The 19,753-nt window shown below is 50.7% G+C and overlaps 1 protein-coding gene across 2 annotated transcripts in view; it reads left to right on the top strand.

The window, feature by feature from the left end:
- syce3 (synaptonemal complex central element protein 3) overlaps nt 1-19,753 on the top strand; it is a 53,150-nt gene that overhangs the window by 19,672 nt on the left and 13,725 nt on the right. The window contains exons 2-3 of one of the 2 annotated variants that reach the window (XM_072512955.1): nt 6,786-6,888; nt 18,477-18,840. In XM_072512955.1, the coding sequence (XP_072369056.1) occupies nt 6,786-6,888; nt 18,477-18,646 (273 nt within the window). In that variant the 3' untranslated portion in view covers nt 18,647-18,840. Of the gene's footprint in view, nt 1-6,785; nt 6,889-18,476; nt 18,841-19,753 lie in introns of those variants that run through there. The other variant, XM_072512956.1, reaches the window with a different exon arrangement.

The following is a 19,753-nucleotide window of genomic DNA, read 5'->3' as shown; positions in this document are numbered from 1 at the left end:
AACCATTCACTGACGCCCTGGTGCTGCCAACCTGGCAGTGCCAGGATGCCCCTCACCACCCAGAGACTAAACTGTGCACCCCTGACATGGACATCACACCTGGTTTGCATTTTTGAAAACTAGGAGAGAGGGCAGAAGTAACAGCATTAAGCCCTATAATAACATGCAAATATAATCTATGCTAATCAGGCTTGCGCCGTTCATGGGCATGAACCTGACTATGTCATTGGAGGGGTGCGGGGAAAACGACACATCAAAATCGCGTGAGCGCAAATTCCTGTTTTGGGCCTCTCGTGAGATTCAGTGGCCATTACGGGATTTGCACCCACAGTTAGTGCAGCCTCTAGGTTGAGGCCAGTGTTAGCAGCAAATAACAGACTACAATGGTTTTCAAGACCGTTCTAGAATTTCATGAAATGAAGGTGGTTGATTCAAGCTTGGTTATCCTGTCAGAGCAGAAGTCTATTAAAAAGGGCTTTCAAAAAAAAGTGGTAGCATCAAAATATACCACTGGGAATGAACTTCTATTTTCAGGCTGACCGGAGATACTGGGAGGCAAGAACAATTGCCGGAAAGTAGCGAGGAATGGAATAGTCCTTCAAGGTCAGTACAGTAAATGAGGATGTTTAACTTGTGTGAATGTTTGGAGAACCTATTTTTAGGTGTGAATCTTTATAGAAATCACGCAGTTCCACTGATAAATGGAGTTGGATGGAGCAAATTAATTTTTGCCTGAATAAAGGAAGTCTCGTCACTCGGAAAGACCAAAGGAACTGTTTGTCGAACTGATGTACCATCAATGACCACGAGACGAAATGGTGAAACTATTGAGGCTTTATTGCACTAGATGTTGAGCCTCCTGCAGCTGGAACCAGAATGGAAGCAGCGCAGGAGAGCATACACTTTTATACAGCGGCTGCTGGGAGGAGCCAGCAGGCTGGGATTTACTGTGTGAACCGTAGTACAGTGGCAGTACCGTAATACACGTAGTGTGTGACCAGTGGTGTTTACCACATTCACCCCTTGTTAAAAAAACATCCAGCGGGGGTGAAAAACCTTACAGATTGGGTCTGTCGGGGGCTGTGACCCTCCGCCACGATCGCCTCAGTCCTGGTTGTGGTGTGGGCGCTGATGTGTGTACCTGTGACTCCGGGAGCGTGTTGTCCTCTCCTTCACCTAGTAGTGGATCCGGTGAGGGGACGGATGCTGCTGGGGTGGGGGCTGCGGTGAGGGTCGCTGGTGGGAGGGTGAACGGCGCAGGGGCAGGGGAGGCAACCGGAGGGGAGGGGACGGTACCAGGTCGGGAGTGGTGGTGTTTGTGAGTGGGGACCCAGTGGGTGCCAGGTCCCGGAGGGAGACTGTGTCCTGTCGCCCGCCATGGTGTGCCACGTAGGCGTATTGTGGATTTGCATGGAGGAGGAGAACTTTTGAGACAAGGGGATCCGATTTATGACTCCTCGCATGCTTCCGGAGGAGGACGGGCCCAGGAACTGTCAGCCAGGTTGGGGGCAAGACCCCGGAGGTAGACTTCCTAGGGAAGGCAAACACACGTTCGTGAGGGGTCACATCAGTAGCAGTGCACAGGAGCGACCGGATAGAGTGGAGCGCATCGGGGAGGACCTCCTGCCAGCGGGAGACCGGGAGATTCCTAGACCGAAGGCCCAGCAGGACGGCCTTCCAGACCATCGCGTTCTCCCTCTCCACCTGCCCGTTTCCCTGGGGGTTGTAGCTGGTCGTCCTGCTCGAGGCGATGCCCTTGCTGAGCACGAACTGACGCAGCACATCACTCATGAAGGAGGATCCCCGATCGCTATGGATGTAGGTGGGGAAACCGAACAAGGTGAAAATGCTGTGTAGGGCCTTGATGACCGTGGTAGATGTCATGTCGGGGCATGGGATGGCGAATGGGAAACGGGAGTACTCATCAATTATATTGAGAAAGTACATGTTGCGGTCAGTGGAGGGGAGGGGCCCTTTGAGGTCCATGCTGAGGCTCTCAAAGGGGCGGGTGGCCTTCACCAGATGCGCTCTGTCTGGCCGGTAGAAGTGCGGCTTGCACTCCGCGCAGACTTGTCACGGTCCTGACCTCCTTGATGGAGTAGGGCAAGTTGCGGGCCTTGATAAAATGGAAGAACCGGGTGACCCCCGGTGGCAGAGGTCATTGTGGAGAGACCAGAGTCGGTCCACTTGTGCGCTCGCACATGTACCGCGGGATCGGGCAGCTGGGGGCTCATTGAGCTTCCCCGGGCAATACAAGATCTCGTAGTTATAGGTGGAGAGCTCGATCCTCCACCTCAAGATCTTGTCGTTCTTGATCTTGCCCCGCTGTGTATTGCTAAACATGAAGGCAACCGACCATTGGTCAGTGAAGAGACTGAATCTTCTGCCGGCCAGGTAATGCCGCCAATGTCGCACAGCTTCCACAATGGCTTGGGCCTCCTTTTTGACAGAGGAGTGCCGAATTTCGGAGGCATGAAGGGTGCGGGAGAAAAAAGCCATGGGTCTGCCCGCCTGATTGAGGGTGGCGGCCAGAGCCACATCCGATGCATCGCTCTCCACCTGAAAGGGGAGAGTCTCGTCGACCGCGCGCATCGTGGCTTTGGTGATGTCCGCCTTGATGTGCTTGAAGGCCCGGCGGGCCTCATCCGTCAGGGGAAAAACTGGAGACTTGATGAGTGGGCGGGCCTTGTCTGCATAATTAGGGACCCACTGGGTGTAATATGAGAAGAACCCCAGGCATCGTTTCAGGGCCTAGCGGCAGTGGGGGAGGGGGAGTTCCAGGAGGGGGCGCATGTGGTCGGGGTCGGGCTCTAGGACTCCATTTTCCACAACATAGCCAAGAATGGCTAAGTGGGTGTGTGGAAAACGCATTTCTCCTTTTTGTAGATGATGTTAAGGAGTTTGGCGGTGTGGAGGAATTTCTGGAGATTCGCGTTGTGGTCCTGCTGGTCGTGGCCACAGATGGTGACATTATCTAGGTACAGGAACGTGGTCCGCAGCCCGTACTTGTCAACCATTCGGTCCATCTCTCGCTGGAAGACCGAGACCCCATTGATGACGCCGAAGGGAACCCTGAGGAAGTGTTAGAGGTGGCCATCTGCTTCGAATGCAGTGTATTGGCGGTCCTCTGGGTGGATGGGGAGCTGGTGATAGGCGGACATCAAGTCAACGGTGGAGAAGACCCAATACTGTGCAATCTGATTGACCATGTCAGATATGCATGGGAGGGGGTACGCATCGAGCTGCGTGTACTGGTTGATGTTCTGACTGTAGTCGATGACCATCTGGTGTTTCTCCCCAGTCTTAACTACAGTACGAAGTCTTACAACACCAGGTTAAAGCCCAACAGGTTTGTTTCGATGTCACTAGCTTTCGGAGCGTTGCTCCTTCCTCAGGTGAATGCAGAGGTCTGTTCCAGAAACACATATATAGACAAATTCAAAGATGCCAAATAATGCTAGGAATGCGAGCATTAGCAGGTGATTAAATCTTTACAGATCCAGAGATGGGGTAACCCCAGGTTAAAGAGGTGTGAATTGTATCAAGCCAGGACTGTTGGTAGGATTTTGCAGGCCAGATGGTGGGGGATGAATGTAATGCGACATGAATCCCAGGTCCCGGTTGAGGCCGCACTCATGTGTGCGGAACTTGGCTATAAGTTTCTGCTCGGCGATTCTGCGTTGTTGCGCGACCTGAAGGCCGCCTTGGAGAACGCTTACCCGGAGATCAGAGGCTGAATGCCCTTGACTGCTGAAGTGTTCCCCGACTGGAAGGGAACATTCCTGCCTGGTGATTGTTGTGCGATGTCAGTTCATTCGTTGTCGCAGCGTCTGCATGGTCTCGCCAATGTACCACGCTTCGGGACATCCTTTCCTGCAGCGTATGAGGTAGACAACGTTGGCCATGTCGCACGAGTATGTACCGTGTACCTGGTGGGTGGTGTTCTCACGTGTAATAGTGGTATCCATGTCAATGATCTGGCACGTCTTGCAGAGATTGCCATGGCAGGGTTGTGTGGTGTCGTGGTCACTGTTCTGAAGACTGGGTAGTTTGCTGCAAACAATGGTTCGTTTGAGGTTGCGCGGTTGTTTGAAAGCAAGGAGTGGGGGTGTGGGGATGACCTTGGCAAGATGTTCATCGTCATCAATGACGTGTTGAAGGCTGTGAAGAAGATGACGTAGTTTCTCCGCTCCGGGGAAGTACTGGATGACGAAGGGTATTCTGTCGGTTGTGTCCCATGTTTGTCTTCTGAGGAGGTCGGTCCGGTTTTTCGCTGTGGCGCGTTGGAACTGTCGATCGATTATCGATTGTCGGTCGATGGTAGTCTTAACTACCACCACTTGAGCTCTCCGAGGGCTGATCTTTGCCTCAATGACCCTTCTCCCACAGAAGCCGTTGGACCTCCGACCTGATAAAGGTCCTGTCCTGTGCACTGTACCGTCTGCTCCTCTTGGCGATAGGCTGACAGTCCAGGGTGAGGTTTGCAAAAAGTGAGGGCAGATTGACCTTAAGGGTCGTGAGGCCACAGACGGTGAGGGGGGTGGGGCAGGGGTCCGCCGAACTTCAGAGTAAGGCTTTGGAGGTGGCACTGAAAATCGAGACCTAGTAACAGGGTAGCGCAGAGGTGGGGGAGGACGTAGAGTCTGAAGTTGCTGTACTCTACGCCCTGTACTGAGAGGGTCGCGACGCTGTGCCCCCGGATTTGTACGGAATGGGATCCGGAGGCCAGGGAGACTTTCTGGGTGTCGGGAGGACTGGGAGGGAGCAGCGCCTTACCGTAGCAGGGTGGATGAAACTCTCTGTGCTCCCGGAGTCGAAGAGGCAGGTCGTCTCATGCCCGTTGATCCTTACAGTCGTCGTAGCGGTCGCGAGGTTGCGGGGCCGAAACTGATCGAGGGTGATGGAGGCGAGCTGCGGAAAATGTTGGGAGTTGTTGGGCTGATCAGCGGTGGCGGCGGTATCGGCGGGCCGTGAATGGCCAGGCGAGTAGGGGTCCTGAGACGCGGTCCAAGATGGCGGTGCCCACTTGACGCACATGGCAGACGAAGTCAGGATTGCGGCACTCACGAGCCGCACGTAGCGGGCGGCAGCAAAGATGGCGGCACCCCTGGATCGCTCGTTGGGGGTGTAGCGATACTGGGCCTGGAAACGGCAGCGACTGATCGGGCCTGGCAAACGGAGAAGAAGTGGCCCTTCTTGCCACACCCATTGCAGGTCGTGCTCCGCGCTGGCCAGCGTTGTCTGGGGTGCTTGTTCTGGCCACACAAATAGCATTTGGGGCCTCCGGAGCTGGCTGGCTGCCACACGGCGCAGGCTTGCGGCGTACCCGGGTCGGAAGATGGTGGGGCCCATGATGCCCACGAGGGTGCCGCGTGGTCGGAGGTGTAGGACTCTAGGTTGCGGGAGACCACTTCTAGGCAGTTAGCGATCTGCACAGTCTGCGTAAGGCCGAGCGTACCCCCTTCCAATAACCGTTGGCGAACGTAATTGGACTTAATGCCCATGACTTAGGCGCCTCTGATCAGCAGTTCTGTGTGTTGGACTGCCGACACTGCCTGGCAATTACAATTCCTACCAAGTATCCGCAGAGCATGCAAGAAATCGCCCTGAGACTCCCCCGGGAGTTGCCGTCTCGTGGCCAGGAGGTGCGTGGCGAACACCTGATTCAAAGTCCTGATGTACTGTCCTTTTAGTAGCGTCATCGCTTCCGTGTAGGTGGACGCGTCCCGAATGAGGGGGAAAACTTGTGGGCTCACTCGTGAGTAGAGGATTTGGAGCTGCTGCGGGTCTAAGAGGGCTTCTGTGGATGCTCTGAGGTATTCTTCAAAGCAGGCTAGCCAGTGCTCGAAGGTGGCTGTGGTGTCGGCTGCGTGAGGGTTCAGCTCCAGGCCACCAGGCTTGATTAAGACATTCATCTCTAAAAATCTAGTGCAATAAATTGATGAACCATCAATGACCACGAGACGAATTGGTGAAACTATTGAGGCTTTATTGCACTAGATGTTGAGCCTCCTCCAGCTGGAACCAGAATGGAAGCAGCGCAGGAGAGCATACACTTTTATACAGTGCCTGCTGGGAGGAGCCAGCAGGCTGGGATTTACTGTGTTAACTGTAGTACAGTGGCAGAACCGTAATACACATAGTGTGTGACCAGTGGTGTTTACCACATAAACTGAGCAATGTAGTTTTAGAAACCAGGTGTACATCTTATTTAACTTCAGCCTGTTGAAAAGATTGCCCGAAGGATTTCCCAGATTCGAGGGATGATTAGCTATTCGAAAGACCACTGGGCAGGGGTGTGTTTTTAATTGAATTTTCCCTTTGTGTGCCCATTCCAATTTAGAACTGCGAAACTGGAGTGCTTTTCGGGTGCTCCAGTCACTTTTTGTGAAGGCCTCATACTCTAGATTTGTGTTGGGGTTTTAATATCTCTTTTATATAGTTTGTTCATAGACTGCCAGTGCCCTTTGCACAAAATACTACATTGAGATGCACCCAGCAGCCCTAGAAATGTTTGCTGGGGCAGTCATTACAGTCAAAAAAATTTCAGTGGCCTATGATTTATATTTAATTAACTGACAATAATTTAGAGGCCACATTAAAATTGTGTACACTGAAATTCTTAAGAAGTGAAATAATCAGAGTTGATGTATCCATCAGAGTTGTTGCAATTCCTGAAGAACAAATCACAATAGTCCACCCTTGCTTTACTATTGGTAAGTTGTTACATGTAAAATCTTGTTCAATTATTTCTGAAAATTATTGTGCTTTCAATTTATTTGTAGATGGCAGAAGGTTTACCGTGCACTCATGAAGACATCATAAAATTTCTTGAAGATACTCGTGTTGAATTGGAAGAAAAATTAAATGAGTTGGAGATATTGTCAGGTGCAGTTTGTCACTGCGTATGATTAGATTTTAGAATTTTTTTCAAGAAACATATTGAGATCTGCATGCATATCTGGCTGGGTTTTCAGGGTTTGATAAAAGATTTTTGGAAACATTGGATGAGAGGTTCAGAACCCAAGGCGTGAAATCACCAAGGAAGAGCTCCTCTGGTTAGCAATATTAAGAAGGGAGTTTGCAAGGTTTAGAAGCATTGGAAGCAATCCTGAAATTGGGAGGCATTCGAGATACTAGTTGGCAAACTTCTTCAAAATGCAAGGCCTCATTAACAGTACGTGTGCAGCCATGAATATTCTTAAAACAAGCCCACTGTAAGTCTTTCAGTCCACAACATTCAATGGTTGGCCAGTGCATGCTCCTGATGAGAAAGTGGATTATGTTTGGTCTTCTTCCTAGTCTCGTTCTGCTTATCAATGCGACTCAGTAGAACAAAGTTGCACACTGTTGCTCCACAATTGCGATCTGATGTCTTAAGCAACATTTGTGAGCAGCAGACACCTCAAACTGATGAACTGATCATCTTATTTACTGATTGTTGAACCTTGCATCAAGCAAATTAGCTGCATTGTTTTCCCCACATAACAATGACAGCTTTAAAAAATAATTAATAAGTTGTGAATTGTTTTGGAGATCGTAAGGATGTGCAAGTGGAAGTTATTTATTTCTGCAAAGCAGCACTAGTTTGAACTAGAAAATGTATTCCAATCTTAAGTTTAGCAATAGCACCACCAAGTGATGGAAATCAAGAACTGCAGCAGTATACCCACACTTTGTACTTTTATTTTACAACTGTATGTATTACAGTAACAAAAGGATACATCTACTGTGCATGTGGTAACTCATACCATGGCTACAGTCAGTTACAAAGCTCCTGGAAAATATTCTGTGTATCATTTATAGCTGATTAGTTCATGGACAAATTTATTTTGTCACTCACCCATTTCTCTGCTGTCTTGAACCGGTGTATTTTTAAAATCTATAATTTTCCTTCTTGCTATCCTTTGCATTTCCCCCAACTTCTTTCCCTGTCCTCTTGACATCTTTCAACAGAAGGAAGCATTTGTGTGACAACCACCATTTTAGTCTTCTTCGAAGTCAGCACTTTTTTTTCTGTCTTTATCTTAATTTCATGGGCGCAATTCTCCAGCCTCGTTATGCTCGCTCTCCGGTGAAACGAGGCCAGTGAATAGCGGGAGAGGCAGAAAATGAAAACTGTGCCAGGCTCCACACAGTTTGCAATGCAACCGGCCCGCTCCCATAAGCGAAATCGGGATCTCACCATCGCGTGGCGAGAAACAAAATATCACCACTTGAGCCCCATTTATATACAATTATTGGGAGCCACCCCATATCATACGGCCTCCCGTCATTCATCGGCCTCCACAGCAAATGGTAAGGCTGGCGCCGATTAGTGCTCCTTTTAAACAACATGAACTTGGCGGAAGGGCTTCTGTGGGGAGCTGAGGAGGTGAGTAACCATCTTTGCTCACAGGCAAAGAGCCCAGGGGCGCTGGACTTGCCAACCCAGTGGTCGCTGGGGGATGGGAGACGCTCGGCTAGGAATGGGGCATCCTCGGCAGGGGTGTGCTACTGGGGGGGGGGAGGGCGCAACCGGTGGGGACAGCCGCTCGCGGCACCACCATACAAACCTTGGATCGTGTTTACCCCTTCCGGGGGCAAGCCTTGTCCCTGCCTGTCTCTCCACCGAACACCCATAACACACACCCCTCCTCCTCCGACTGCCGAGGCCTCTAGTCGTGCGGCTGAAGGCTATTGCTAATAGGGAATTGGCTAATTGTGGTTAAGTGAGCACTTCACACAACCCACGTGGATTCTTATGGGTGGGCGGGCCATGTAGCATGTGGGAGTCATTGCCTCAAACCATGATGCCTGGACACTGTGCTTGAACACTGCGAGAGGCAACACCACACACGCAGCAGCCAACACCCGAACACCCAGGGGATGGAACACAGCTCCGGGGACAAGTCCACGGCCAGAGGGTGGGTGAGTGTCACAGCGAGGGGTCCATCATCCAGTCCAGTGATGTGAGTGGGTATCCAGGGTACTGGGTCTGGGGTCCGGTGAGGGGGAGCCAGCTGCGGCCAGGTGTGCATGGGCAGGATGTTCTGGGTTGTGGGGAGGGGGTGATCAATGGGGGAATGGAGGATCCTGGGGTAGGAGCCACAGCTGTTTGTCAGTCTAACACTCTTTCCCAATTCCTTACAGATATTGAACACTATGACAGGGATATTGGACGCAGTACTTGCCCAAGTGGTGCTGCTGCTAAGTCGGGCGGCCAGACACCAGAGATGGCGGTAGCAGCAGTGTCAGCAGATGCTTGAAGCAGCAACCCATGTGCCGGACCCTGCCCCACACCCGGAAGGGGAGCCCGCGATGGCCTATGGTGTACAGGCATTGCTGGTCGTTTGACTAGATGTCAGACAGCGCATGCCGCAGGAGGCCCCGCCTCAACAAGAAGACAGTGCGGACCTGGCACCACGTGGAGGAGGAGGACGCCCGCTCCCGGTAGCCGTTAAGGTCTGTTCAAATGACCAGCAATGTCTGTACACCATAGGTCGTCACGGGACTCCCCTCTGGGCCCCTCCCTGGCCTGATGGGCGGTCGGGTCCTCAGGGTGTGGGACAGGGCCCGGCACGTGGGTTGCCCCCTCAAGCATCTCTTGACACTGCTGCCGCCGCCGTCTCCGCAACTCTGAACCTTTGCACCTCGGGATCATTCCATGGCTCCAGCGGGGACCTGTGTGGTATCTCACAGGCCACAGCCCACAGGTGCATCTGACAGGTCATGGATGCCCTGTAAGACCGAGCGCAAAACCACATCATCTTTGATATGAACCAAGCCCAACAAGATGGCCGGGCAGCATGTTTCTCCACCATTGCCGGGTTGTCCAGGGGGTAATAGATGCCACGCATGTTGCCCTGCGCTCACTGGGCCATCTGGGGGTGCCTTTTGTTCACAGAAAGGGGTTCCACTCCCTGAACATACAGCTCGTGTGCGACCACCAGATGAAGATAATGTACGTGTGTGCCCACTTCCCATGGAGGGTGCACGATAGCTACATCTTTGGGCAGTCGGTCATCCCTGGCCTCTTCGAGGAGCACCCCAGGATGGGCGGCTGGCTCTTGGTGGATAACTGGTACATGCTGAGGGCCTGGCTAATGACGCTGTTATGGAAGTCGGTAACCGAAGCGGAGACCCGGTATAACTAGGCCCGTGTGGCCGCCCGGGATGTGATTGAGCGGTGCATCTGACTCCTCAGGATGCGGTTCCGATGCCTCGACCACTCCAGTGGTGCACCGCAGCACACTGCCCGGAGGGTCGCCTGCTTTGTGGTGGTCTGCTGTGCCCTCCACAACCTCGCACAGCAGCGTGGCGACGTGCTGGAGGTTGGTGGTGAGGAACATGTGGCCACCTCCGAGTAGGAGGGTGAGGATGATGAGGCGGCGCCGGACCAGCAGGGACTGGAGGACGAGGCCGCGGAGGAACCTGAGGACCAGCCGGAGGCTGCAGGACAGGTGGCAATGGAGAGGGTCTGGCAAGCCTGAAGGGCTATCATTCCAATCCCGCTCGCAGAGAAGTTCAGAGCGGCGGTAACTTTAAGGGCCACGGGTGTGGGTATCCTCCCATTCCATGTGATAGCAGCTCCTATAGGACGTGACACAGGTGGTCCACTGTCCCTGGGACAGACACAGTCTTCTCTAGCACTGAAGCTCTGACATCTGCAGGTAGAATGTCTGACTTTGGAACACCCTATGCCAGTAGTGTCTCCTACGAGGCCCCACCATCAATGGTGCTGCTCCCTGATCTGCTACGGGCCCAACTTCCCCCTCCTTTTCAGGGCATTGGCCCTGGCCTCATGCAGCATCACATTGCTGTCTCTGCTGCTGCTCTATCTCTGTGAGTAGAAAAGCCAATTCAACAGATTCCATGATTCTCTAGAATCATGCACTGAATAAAGAGAATACCAAAGTGAGCGGCGAGTATTCCTGACACTGACCCTCAGCCATCCATCCTCTGCGACCTCCATCCATGCGCTTCCCCCTTAGTAAATGCCTCTCCACTAAGTCTCATACCCCTTTCACATTGGCAAATCCCCACAGTGGTCCCTCTCAACTCCACCAGGATGAGAAGCCTGGACCCTCGAGAGTCACCTTTCCCCAACTACCCTGTTGGGGATCATGGCTGCCTGAGTGCTCACCTCCGATATCCCTCTCTGAGGTGCTGCTGGCAAGGTCACGTTTATGTCATAAATGATGGCGGTGTCCGGTGAATATGTGTTTCTCACTGACAGCTAGTGCGGGCTCAAAATCGCTCCTACTGAGAGTATGCCCACTGACATTAATCACACAGTATTTTGTCCGGAGAATTGTACAGCACACACACTCTGTTCAGAAAGAACACCAACATGCTGTCAGGCACTAAAGTCAGAGGGACAGCACAGGCTGCATTGTCCGCTGGCGGGATTCTCTGTTGCGCCGGCAGCGCACTCACGCCCGGGGATTTCCTGACGGTGTGAGGCTGCCCACAATGGGAAACCCCAATGGCCGACTGGCGAGACGGAGAATCCCGCTCCCGGTGGGGGCTTGCCGCACCAGAAAACTGGTCCTCATTTTTTATAAATTTTAGCACTTGATGTGTACGCAGTTAATTTCATTTGCATGTCTTCAAGAAATATAAGTGCAGTTGACTGGCAGAGTACTGCAGCTGGACCCTATGGTTCTTTAGTGACATAGTTGGTGACGCTCTGGGGCTTGCTCTAATTATTTCATGTAGATTTCTTGTTGAAGAGTGACATTATGAAACATGAAACACACCACAATGATTCACTGATCATAACATTTCAACCAGAATACTGGAGAACACTTCTGTAACATTTTGTAACCTTATTCTTAATTATCTTTAGCTTTCTTTAAATAAATTTCGAGTACCCAATTAGTTTTCTTCCGATTAAGGGGCAAATTAGCATGGCCAATCCACCTGCACATCTTTGGATAGTAGGAGTGAGACACACGCAGACACTGGGAGAATGTGAAAACTCCACACAGACAGTGACCTGGGGCCAGGACCGAATACGGGTTCTCGGCGCCGTGATTATTTTTAGCTTCGCTGTCTTAAATTATTCTCATGGTTGAGTCCTAACTTCCCATAACTGTGCGGGTGTATCTTTGAATTGAAATGTAGGTGAGCTTTATGTAATGTGGCCAAGATAACAAGCAGTAAAATCTACCAATTAGTCTTAACCTGCTGGAATTTATCTAGGTTCTCCAGAGGATATTTCTGCAGTTTCCAGAGGTGATAAAACGCAAAGCAACATGGTGCTCGAAGTTAAAAATGTGAAGCACAGCAATATAAAGAAAGAAATACTTCTGCATGTGCGATAACCGGGCCTGGAAGCGGATGTGAGCTCCACTCCGTCCCAAGACCGACTGCCATGGTGATGTAGTTGGGGTGGGGTGGGGGTGGGGGGTGGGGGTGCTCTGGGCCTTGGGATTTAATTTTTTCCTTCAAGATTGAAACAAATGAGGAACATAGCCAAGGAATAATGCAATGTCATCTGGAGCTGCAAGTCATGGAAGAAGGCTTTGAAGTGCCTAGAGCCAAGCCACCCCTGGCTTCTCTGGTGACTGCCTGTGCACTCATCCAGGCAATGACTGATCACCAGGAGACACTGCTGCACCTGACGGCAGGATGAAGCCTCCACATCTGATCAAGAAAACTTGGACCGAGGTGGTAGCATTAGTCAGCAGCTGGGGACGTCATACAAAGGACCTTGGTGCAGTACCAATGGGTGAATTACCTTCTTTGCTCTGCAATGGTGAATAATGAAGCTCCTTTACAACTTGAATCAATGTTTATGATGGTGTTTGAGGGTATAAAGCTGTGAGCTAAAGCTGGCACATATTCATGTGCCCTTGAAGGCTAATTGCACACTCTGCCTGGCTACCCTCATCTGTTTTGAAATGTTTAAAGGAGTTGACCCTCCTGAAGAATGTGTCTGTCACAAGCTATATGCAGGATTGTGCTACGGATTGTGACACATTTCACATGGCCAATAGGACCTTGGAAGGAACCTGAAGCATAACAATTGAGGCCGACAGTCACTTTCAGTGCTACTGGCACTGGGTGCCTGCCTATATAGTTGGATGTGATCTCAGACTCTAGAATCTCAATTTGAGGTGACTTTTGTTTCAGTATTGCATCCAGTTGGAGGTTTGCTGGGTCCCTGGACCCAACTGGGTCCCAGCCTGATGTTGAGTCTCTGGAACAGAGCTAGATGGGGCTGCTAGGGTGGCGACCGCAGTGGAAAGCCAGGTGCATGACGTCGGCACCATGAGTGAAGGTGTCCAAGGTGTTGTGCAGTCGGTGACTGCCATGGCTGAGGGTATCGGCAGTATGTCTGCCTCACTGGGGGATGTCACCCAGTACTAGGCCGACCTTGAGGAGGTTCTGCAGGATTTGTCCTGTTCTCAGTTGGGAATGACCGAAGCGCTTCGGAGCTTGTCCCAGTCGGAGAGGGCATGGCTGATGCACTGCAGAGCATGACCCGATCACCTGGGGATGTGCCACAGTCACTGAGGAGCACGCCAAGGGCATCAGCATGTTGGTGTGAACTATGGGGAACCACCAGGGCTGGCAGTACCAGATGATGCAGGAGCAGCCGGGCTCAAAACAGCTGCCCGTCCCAAGGTGAACGCCAGGGCCTTATCGGCACCGACCGGGAGGAGGGGGCGCTGAGTGCCAACCCGGGCCCATCCCATGGGGCGGCGACAGTGGCCACAACACTCCCGTGTCCCATTCCCTAATGAGGCCATGGCTTGGGGTCAGCACACGGGACAGGGCGGCACGGCTGTGCATGTGCCGTCAACAAGCGTGCCGGGGCCCTCCGGCTCCAGATCCCCAAGAGGCATCGAAGGCCACGGGCCGAGGTAAGCAGCTGTCTGCGTCCACGTCAAATTGCATCCTGGGGACACACCCAGACATAGTTGGAGAGTTAGGAGGGCCAGGCACATTGAGCATCACTGAGGGCACTGGGGTCGGGGGGTGGGGTTAGGTAGGGGGTCGGGAGGGGGTGGGATTGGGGGCTGGGGGGACGGCACTCTCAGAAATGGGGTATTGAACAGCACATTAAACAACTTTTTGCAAAGCTTTATGATGCCTCTGTCACTTTCTTCCGCCATGCGGGCTGACACCCGGACCCTTTGCCTGTCTCTCCAGGCAACCCCCACCCCATGGTGCTCACCCAGCCTCGAACCGTGGTCGTGTCTCGGGAGCTTTGTCCCATCCCCTGGGTGTTCGGATGTTGGCTGCTGCGAGTGTGTTGTTGACTCCCACACAGTGTCCAGGCATCGAGGTGTGATTGGTATGCTTGGCAATGGCTCCCACAAGCTATATGGCTGCCTACCCACGGGAACCCACTTGGCATGTGTCACGTGCTCACTTAACCACGATTGCCAATTCCCTATTAGCAATTGCCTTCAGCTGCGTGGCCAGAGGCCTCAGCAGTCGGTGGGGATTATGGGTGATCAGTGCGGCAGACGGGCAGGGACAGGGTTTACCCCCAGAATGAGGTTGGGATTCAAGGGTTGGCACGGTGGTGCCACGAGCGATTGTCCCCCCAGCGTCTCCCCCCCCCCACCCTCCCATGGTGGGCTACCACCCCTGCGGAGGGTCCGCCACACCCTCTGAGGGTGGCTAGGCCAGCTTCCCTGCAGGCAAAGATTGTTCCTCCCCCCTCAGCTCCCCACGGTATCCCTTCCTTCAGGTTCACGTTTTTAAAAAGGAGTACTGATCGACACCGGTGTGAGCACTTGCTGGGGAGCTGGTTAATGACAGGAGGCCCGTTGGTGACAGGTGGCTCTCGTTGATTGTATGGAAATGGAGCTTAAGTGGTGATAATTGGTTTCTCGCCTTGCTACGGCAAGGTTCCGAATTTGCCAACGGGAGCAGGCCGGTTGCATTGCCAACGGTTTGGCGCCTGGCGCGGTTCCGTTTATGGCTTTTCCCGCTATTCACTGGCCTAGTTATGCTTGAGTGTGAGTATAATGAGGCCAGAAGATTGCGCCCGTAGAAATGTTTCCGAAGAATTGCTCCCTTAGAAATCTTTCCGGAGAATCGTGCTCCAAATGTGGGCCAAACCGGTTAGGAACTCCACAGGGCCCAAAAATGTGAGTAAGGGCAGGATTCTCCGATCGGCGACGCCAAAATCGCGTTCGGCAAACTACCGGAGAATCCATTTTTACGCCAGAATCGGGGGCAGTGCTGTTTTTCCGATGCTCCGCCCCCTCAAAAACGGCATACTCGAGGAGTACCCGCCACGCCGTCGGGATGACCTCAGGACGTAACTTGAGGATCTCCCCCAATGCTCCGCCCCCCGATGGGCCGAATCCCCGGTGGCGTGGGGCACGTGTCCTCTCACTTTTCGGGGACCTCGTGTGGCGGCTGCGGACTGTATCCAGCGCCGCCACAGTCGGGGGGGTGGGGGGGGTGGAGGAGCAGTTCCGCTGGCAGGGGTGGCTTCAGCAGGGGCTGGGGGGACTGGTGGAGGGTGGCGATGGGGTTACAAGGGGGCAGTTTTTGGCAAGTAGAGTCCGCTCGTGGTGGGCGCCATGTTGTACGGCGCAGCCGCCGCCGTGAGTATGCACGGCCATGGATCCGGTAATTCTGCGTCCGTATCGGCAGGTAAAGCTACGTGGCGCGGCTACTATCCCCCCACCGGGCAGAGCATCTGTGCGGGGGCGGCTCCGACTTTTTGGTTATAAGACCAGGCGGATCCTGCAGACACAGCCGCAGAATCTGAGAATCCAGCCCGAAGTGTCATTGAATAGCAGTGGGGAACTCGCCACAAGTGAATTTAGAAATTTTTGGGGAGAATCAGGCCCCATGTCTTCCTGGATGATGAGCCAGGTTGTGAGTGGCAAGCCGTGGATGCCTAGTAGTTATCTTTTGGATTCTTGTTATGGCTCAAATACAATTGGTACAGTGGACCACCATACAATGCAAACAGGATAATGGACACTGATCTGCATGCTGTGCTGAGTATAGTCGAATCCCATCTGGATATTGAGCAACTGGAACCCCTTCCAGTTACAGTAAATCTCAGAATTTCCTTGAAGCATCTGCAAAGAGAAAAAAGTCAAAAATATACCTGCACCAAAAATCCCTCTTAGGTCAAGCAGTGAATAACCACTTGTTTGTAGCAAAATCTAGATTATGGACAGAATTTAATAAAATCTCCATCCCTCCCCTGCCAGAGGTGAGTTCGGAAGTGGGGGGAACCGTTGATCAGGTGGGAGGGAGGCCCAGAGTCCTCATACGACAAATTCTTCATTCCAGGGATCATTCTTGTGAACTTCCTCTGGACCCTTCCAAGACCAGCACATCCTTCCTTAGATACCGGGCCCAAAACTGCTCACAATACTCCAAATGGGGTCTGACCAGAGCCTCAGAAGTACATCCCTGGTCTTGTATTCTAGCCCTTTCGACATGAATGCTTAAATTGCATTTGCCTTCCTAACTGCCGACTGAACCTGCACGTTAACCTTAAGAGAATCGTGAACAAGGACTCCCAAGTCCCTTTGTGCTTCTGATTTCCTATGCATCTTCCCATTTAGAAAATAGTCTATGCCTCCATTTCTCCTTCCAAAGTGCGTAACCTCACACAAAGGCAGGCCAGCAGCACGGTTCAAATCCCGTACGAGCCTCCCTGAACAGGCGCCGGAATGTGGCGACTAGGGGCTTTTCCCAGTAACTTCATTTGAAGCCTACTTGTGACAATAAGCGATTTTCATTTCATTTCATTTCAGATCATTAATGCATATTGTGAAAAGTTGTGGTCCCAGCACCGGCCCCTGAGGCACACCACTAGTCACCAGCTGCCATCCTGGAAAAGACCCCTTTATCCCCACTCAGTAACGTTCTCCTTCTCCTGGGTTAATTCCTCTTTCCCATGCACTCTATGTCCGATCAAAGGACACAACATTGGGGAGCCTGCTGGACCCCACCCCCCTGTGTAATCTTCTGACCTGCCTCGCAGATAGCCCCCCTCCCTGCAATCTCCATCCCATCTACACTCACCTGTACAATCTTCTGATCTGCCTCGCAGATAACCCCCTCCCTGCAATCTCCAACCCATCTACACTCACCTGTGTAATCTTCTGATCTGCCTCGCAGATAACCCCCTCCCTGCAATCTCCATCCCATCTACACTCACCTCTATCTGGCAATCCTCAATGTAGTACCAGGAGTGGCAATCGCTCCCAGATTTTGCCAGTACTGGAGAGCTGCAAGCCAATGGGGTGTAATTTCCGCCAATTAGGTGTTTGATATCCTGGGAGGCCTGAAGTTGTCCAGGTATGTACCTGATTCCCCTATAGTAGCTCCAAGCCTCATGGGGTGAAACAATGTGGGATTTCCACCTGTTCTGCAACTGGTGGGCAGGATTCTTGTACCAACACTAAATTCTGCCCTATATCTTTTCTCAGCCTTCAAATCATAGAATTCACAGAGCAGAAAGAAGCCATTCGGCCTATCAAGTCTGCACCGGTCCTTTGGAAAGAGCACCCCACTTAAGCCCACGCCTCCACCCTAACCTTGTAACCCCACCTAACCTTTTTGGACACTAAGGGACAATTTAGCATGGCCAATCCACCTAATCCGCACTTCTTTGGACAGTGGGAGGAATCTGGAGCACCCGGAGGAAACCCACGCAGACATAGGGAGAAAGTGCAAACTCCACACACAGTCACCCGAGGCCGGAATTGAAACTGGGACCCTGGAGCTGTGTGGCAGCAGTGCTAACCACTGTGCCACCATGCTGCCCTTGTTTTTGGTAAAGAGAATATCATTAAATATGGACACACAGCAGTTGAAATTCTGTTGCCCCTTGATGTAAATTTTAGAAAGCAGTTTGGAACATTCTTCCCTTAAAATATTACAAAATTCTTTGAAGATTCCTTGCACACTTGTAAAGACATAACATGCTTCAAGAAACTGGATTTCTTCAAATACCTATGTCTTCATTTTCACGTCTGCTATTGTGGTATCAAAACAAAATGAACTCCGTTTCCATCTCCAATACCTGGAGACCCCTCCAGAGATCTTTGCTGCATGCCAAGACTTGTTGAAAAATTGCAAAATGAACAGGCTAATAAATCTTATCACAATCCACATCCAAGAATTTTCAGCACTGAATCTGGCACATAACCAAATGATATCCCTGACCATCACCATAAGAATAGACAGTTTCACTCTTGTGCAGTCTTAAAAGCATGCATGTTGTGCAGACCTTGGGGTGTAGCAAGGATCTGAAGAGGAAGAAAAATAACTAAGTTAGAAAATTATTGATATCTGCACAAATAAATCAATGCTAAGAAAAACAATGGTTTGTGATCTTTTATAATTATGCTCAAGGAAATGAAGATTGTAAACATTACTGTGAAGTGTGCAACAATAATTATAATTTATGTTGCAGAAGTTAAGGAAGCTGTATTATTAGGTGAGGGTTCTCTTTTCATCTTTTTCTAATTAAATTATTTGTTAAAATTTTCTAGTGCAAGCAACTTGTATGACCTATGACATGGTTACCCTACGTACAGACCCCTCTGTCGTGGAATCAATGATACGATTGAATGAAGCATACCTGAACTGCAAAGAGTCACTGGCAAAGGACTACAATGAAATACTAACCATGCCCAAAGAAAATGAGTCAGAAACAACTTGATACTAGGAATAATTGTGATACTTTAGATTTTAGGTTGTATAGTCTGTAATGTTTGATTCACCTATGTTTATTACTTGCTCAGGGTATCCAGCCTTACTCTATTTATTGGAGCTGCCAGTTGCTTTGATACTTGGGTAGCAGATAGCAATTTTGTGCATTGTGCCTACAGTTCTAATTTATTTGATCGAAATTAAAAGCAAAGCTTTACTAACATTTATTTATTTGTTGTTGTGGTGCTTTGACAAGACCATTTTAAGGTTTGGAGAAGTGTATTTTAACTACGAATGGGGCAACTTCAAATTAATCACTGGGATTTAAATAACCATCAAAGGATCACTACTTTAGTGAAAATTGATGGTTGGATGTGCAATAGGAAATCAGCTGTGCCGATTTTGTATCTATTTAAAACTGCCCAACCACATCTGGGAGTCCATGAAGGAACATAAGCTTTTATGAGACTACTGTCTATAAGTATAAACTAAGTACACTGTACTTTTTGTGTTCCTTCCTTTGTGTATCACCATACTTTCCTTTAGTGTAATTGTAATTTATGTGCTCTGGGATATAATTGACAACTGTTTCTATGTAGTTTCCCCAGTACCTGAAGAGACTATTCAGATTGCCAGTTAGAGTTACTTGGGACTGAGGTGGTTCTACCTTTTTGAACTGGGTGTTGAGGTGGATGCTATTCACTGCATCATATTCAAAGATGCCACAATTATCTGGTTATGTCTGTTTTCTGTTGTGTATGCAGTGGAAGGAGATGATGAGAAATTTGGGGTATGGAACAGCACAACTGACAGCACCTATGTGAATGACAAAGTTCCTGCCAATCTCATCTGCCAGCACCTATAAACAAGAGAAGAGAGCATGTTATGTGATGGTGGGCCTAAGTCTCCAACAAAAAGTTATTTGGAGTTGTCACATAATCCAGGGTACAATGCAATGTCTTTAGCATCCTTGTATATTAACTGCATGCGGCCTCTTCCTTAGTGCTATTTAACTGTTCAAGATTGATAACCATAGTGTCCACTGACTTTATGATACAACTGTAATCATAAAATAACCTTTTTAAAACAGTTCCTGTGAGGTCTGAATCACTTGGCT

The sequence above is a fragment of the Scyliorhinus torazame genome, chromosome 7 (genome assembly GCF_047496885.1).
Source record: "Scyliorhinus torazame isolate Kashiwa2021f chromosome 7, sScyTor2.1, whole genome shotgun sequence".
Taxonomy (NCBI): domain Eukaryota; kingdom Metazoa; phylum Chordata; class Chondrichthyes; order Carcharhiniformes; family Scyliorhinidae; genus Scyliorhinus; species Scyliorhinus torazame.
Note: the sequence above shows the minus strand (reverse complement) of the source record. Positions and strands in the feature narration are given on the sequence as shown.